General features: G+C 31.1%; 1 protein-coding gene across 1 annotated transcript; it reads left to right on the top strand.

The window, feature by feature from the left end:
* Nucleotides 1–1,353, top strand: LOC149192684 (uncharacterized). The gene has a single exon (XM_089407049.1). The coding sequence runs from the start codon at nt 1–3 to the stop codon at nt 1,351–1,353; it is 1,353 nt and encodes a 450-aa protein (XP_089263175.1).
* The last annotated feature ends 2,072 nt before the right edge of the window (nt 1,354–3,425 follow it).

Here is a 3,425-nt window from a genome sequence, read left to right as displayed (position 1 = left end):
ATGGAGATCGCTGAGATCAGAGACTGGCTCCGAGCAAAAGGCATCAGGAAAATCGAGGATATATCAGAATGGGATAGTAATGGCAATTGGCAGAGATGGAATTTCCCCAGAATTCCAGAACAATTAAACGCTCAGTTGGCTGCCCTCAATGACGCAATCTCTGACTTTGCTCCAGTTCACATTGACGATGAAGACATTTGGGGCTGGGGCAAGAACGGAGTGTACACAGCAAGCCAAGGATACTATCAAATGCAAAGCAAACAAGATTCGCCATACCAGGAAACCGTGTGGAAGCAGATTTGGGACAGCTTCAGCATCCCTAAAATCAACTTCTTTTTTTGGACATTATTTCACAACAAAATTCTTACGGGAGAAAATTTGTGCAAAAGGAGTATAGCAGGGCCACACAGATGCACCCTCTGCAAAAGAGATCTGGAAACTGCAAATCATATGTTCATAGTGTGTGATTTTGCGAAGGAGGTATGGTCCATCTTCTTCTCTGGGCTGAATGTGAGCCCCCCAACTCAAAGCACGATAGCCTCCATGTTTACATCCTGGAATGCCAGCTATCCCCACCGTACTGTCAGCAAATCAATTTGGCACAAAGTGTGGATAGCTGCTCCAAAATATGTTTGCTGGAAAATCTGGTTAGCCCGGAACGAGATTATTTTCAATAACACTGAGCTGCCCACAGCAAAAGTGGCGGAACAGGCAAAGAAGCTCCTCTTAGAAACTCTTAATCACTCTACAGTAAAGGAAGACAACTCCCTAAGAAGTGAAGAAAGAGCGTGGTTGGAAGATTACACAGGAAAGGCCAGACATTCAGCAAATAAGCGCCCAATTCACAAGGAAAGATGGCAGATCCGTGAATCTGAGGACAATTTCCACAAGTGGTGGAAATCCCAAGACAAGTGTACCATTTTCTTTGATGGAGCATCAAAAGGAAACCCAGGGAGGTCAGGAGCAGGAGGTGTGATCTTCTTTCAGAATGGGAAAAAAGACGAATTCAGCTGGGGCCTTGGACTGAAAACTAACAATCAAGCTGAAATTCTCAGTCTCTGGAAAGCCTGCCAAATTGCCAGAAAAGAAAACCCAAACGAAATTCTAATCATAGGTGATTCAGAATTGCTGATAAAAACAATGGTAAAAAAGAAAAGACTCAAGGATCCGGCACTGAATAAACAACTAGCAAGAGTAAACAGAATTCTGAAAGACTTCCATTCGGTTCAAATATGCCACATTCTCAGAGGACTAAACAAAGACGCGGACAGATTGGCAAATATTGGATGCTCTCTACAAGAAGGAATGATCAGCATAAATGCAGAATCTCCGATCAAGGCAATCATTCCTTAAGTGGAAAGAGTGCTTTAGTCATTATTGGAAATTGTAATGATCGTTCAGGCTATGCCTAACCAGCTTTCTATCAATAAAATTAACCGTTTCAGTTAAAAAAATATATATATGTTACTGAGAATTGTTTAAACATTTTTTTTTTTACTTTTTTGAAAGAAATAGAATTATATAATTATATAAGAGAATAATGATAAAACTCTTCTCATTATATGACATACATATTATAATATGTTAGCAAAATAAGATATGGATTTTATAAAATTCTATTATAAAAAGTTATATTAAATCTCTTATTGTAACCTTTATTTCAATTGTTGCATAAATTATAATTAAAGAAAAAACATTGTATAGTAAAAATATGTATAAGAATAGATTAGTTAAATAAAAAAATCTTTTGATTTTTTTTTTAAATAAACTTTAAATACCTTACTTAATATATGTTTAAATTCATGTGTTGTTAGATTTCCTATTGTTTATAATTTGGCAAAGATTGTTTGGAATTACAAGTAAATTTGAGTTGTAAACTCTTCACAACGATAGTGTATGCACTCAAAAAAACCATTTTGAACAATATAAATTAAGATTGAGTCAACAAAAAATTGTCAAATTCCAACCAAAAATTCCTAAACATCTAGGTTTTAGACAACGCATTAAAAATATGTATAAATACATAAAATAAAAACAGTGGAGACATATAGAATTAATTGTTTTAGAAACACATTTTCTTAATGGTTAACAACATTTAAATTATAATTATTATGATAACCGTATGATTAAAAATTACATTATTAAATAATAAATACTATCTTAATAAATATTAAGAGATTCAAATAATTAAAAAAAGTTATAAATATATAGAATTATGTTGAAAAATCTCACAAACTTAAAACATACTAATTTTTTTATTATTTAAATTTCCTAATATTTATTAATTTAACCTCCATATACCACATAATCATAATTATGTAGATACTAATGTAGTCCATTAGAATGATTAAGTTGTGATATTAATGCAGTCCATTTCAAGGATTATCTTATGATATTAACAATCTATTGTTTTATTAATAAATAAGTAAAATGATTTTAGAATAATTCTAAATATTAAAAAAATTAATATATAAGAATGTGTTGTTTTAGAAATTTAGTAATATAATTTTAGTTTCATATTTCTGGATTCATTATGATTGAGTCAACAAAAAGTTGTCAAATTCCAACCAAAAATTATTTAACTGGTTATTACACCTTAAAGACTACTCATTATTTAGGTATTTATTACACCTAATCACAGATGACAATACTTAATTATGATTCACATTACATAGATAATTAAACATATAACTAAACTAAATTTACTACTATACAAAACAAGTAGCCATGTGATCTTGAATCTAGAAAAAAAACGTTCTGCAACTCTTTTTTATTAGTTAAAATTTCACTCTTACACAACCATTAACATTTTTTATCCTTAACACAATGGAAAATTGTGTAGTCCAACAAAAAGATAACATGGTGTTTTCTAGGCAATTTTTTGTTGGCATTATGAATTAGGTGTTGTCCTTCATGGCAACCTTCCTATTGAGTTGTTCTTCTTTGATATTCCAAATATATTTGTAGAAACATTATATCATCAATATTAAACATAGACCTTAATATAAACATAATTATAGGTTTACTAACATTAATAATCTTGGATTATAGAGATTAGGTTTAAAAAATTGTGGAATTGTGTTTGGTGTCGTAATAATGTTATGATCACTCATTTGATTTTATACAATGTGTATATGTGAAGTTTTTTTGTATGTGTAAATGGTAAATTATGTATGTATGTTACTTTTAATTTTATTCAACATTAAATTGTTTTGTTGATATCAAATGTGTTTTTCTTTTTACTATTAGGTGATTTCATTGTTTGATCATGGATCCAGCTATTTGGAGTTGTCTTCCATTCGAAGTTCTTGAAATTGTCTTCCTGTGGCTCCCTTTATCGGTTGTGATAAAGTTTAGCACTATTTGTAAGAAATGGAAGAATGTTTTGAAAAACCCTTCTTTCTTGTTACGTTGCAAGAATGTCT

This window comes from Pinus tabuliformis, chromosome 2_2, assembly GCF_031772625.1.
Source record: "Pinus tabuliformis cultivar Carrire ecotype Pingquan chromosome 2_2, CPIR1, whole genome shotgun sequence".
Taxonomy (NCBI): Eukaryota; Viridiplantae; Streptophyta; class Pinopsida; order Pinales; family Pinaceae; genus Pinus; species Pinus tabuliformis.
This window is presented reverse-complemented; position numbering and strand designations above follow the sequence as displayed.

What these genes read in the sequence shown, in the direction of transcription:
- LOC149192684 (XM_089407049.1), top strand. Translation starts at nt 1, where the DNA reads ATGGAGATCGCTGAGATCAGAGACTGGCTCCGAGCAAAAGGCATCAGG.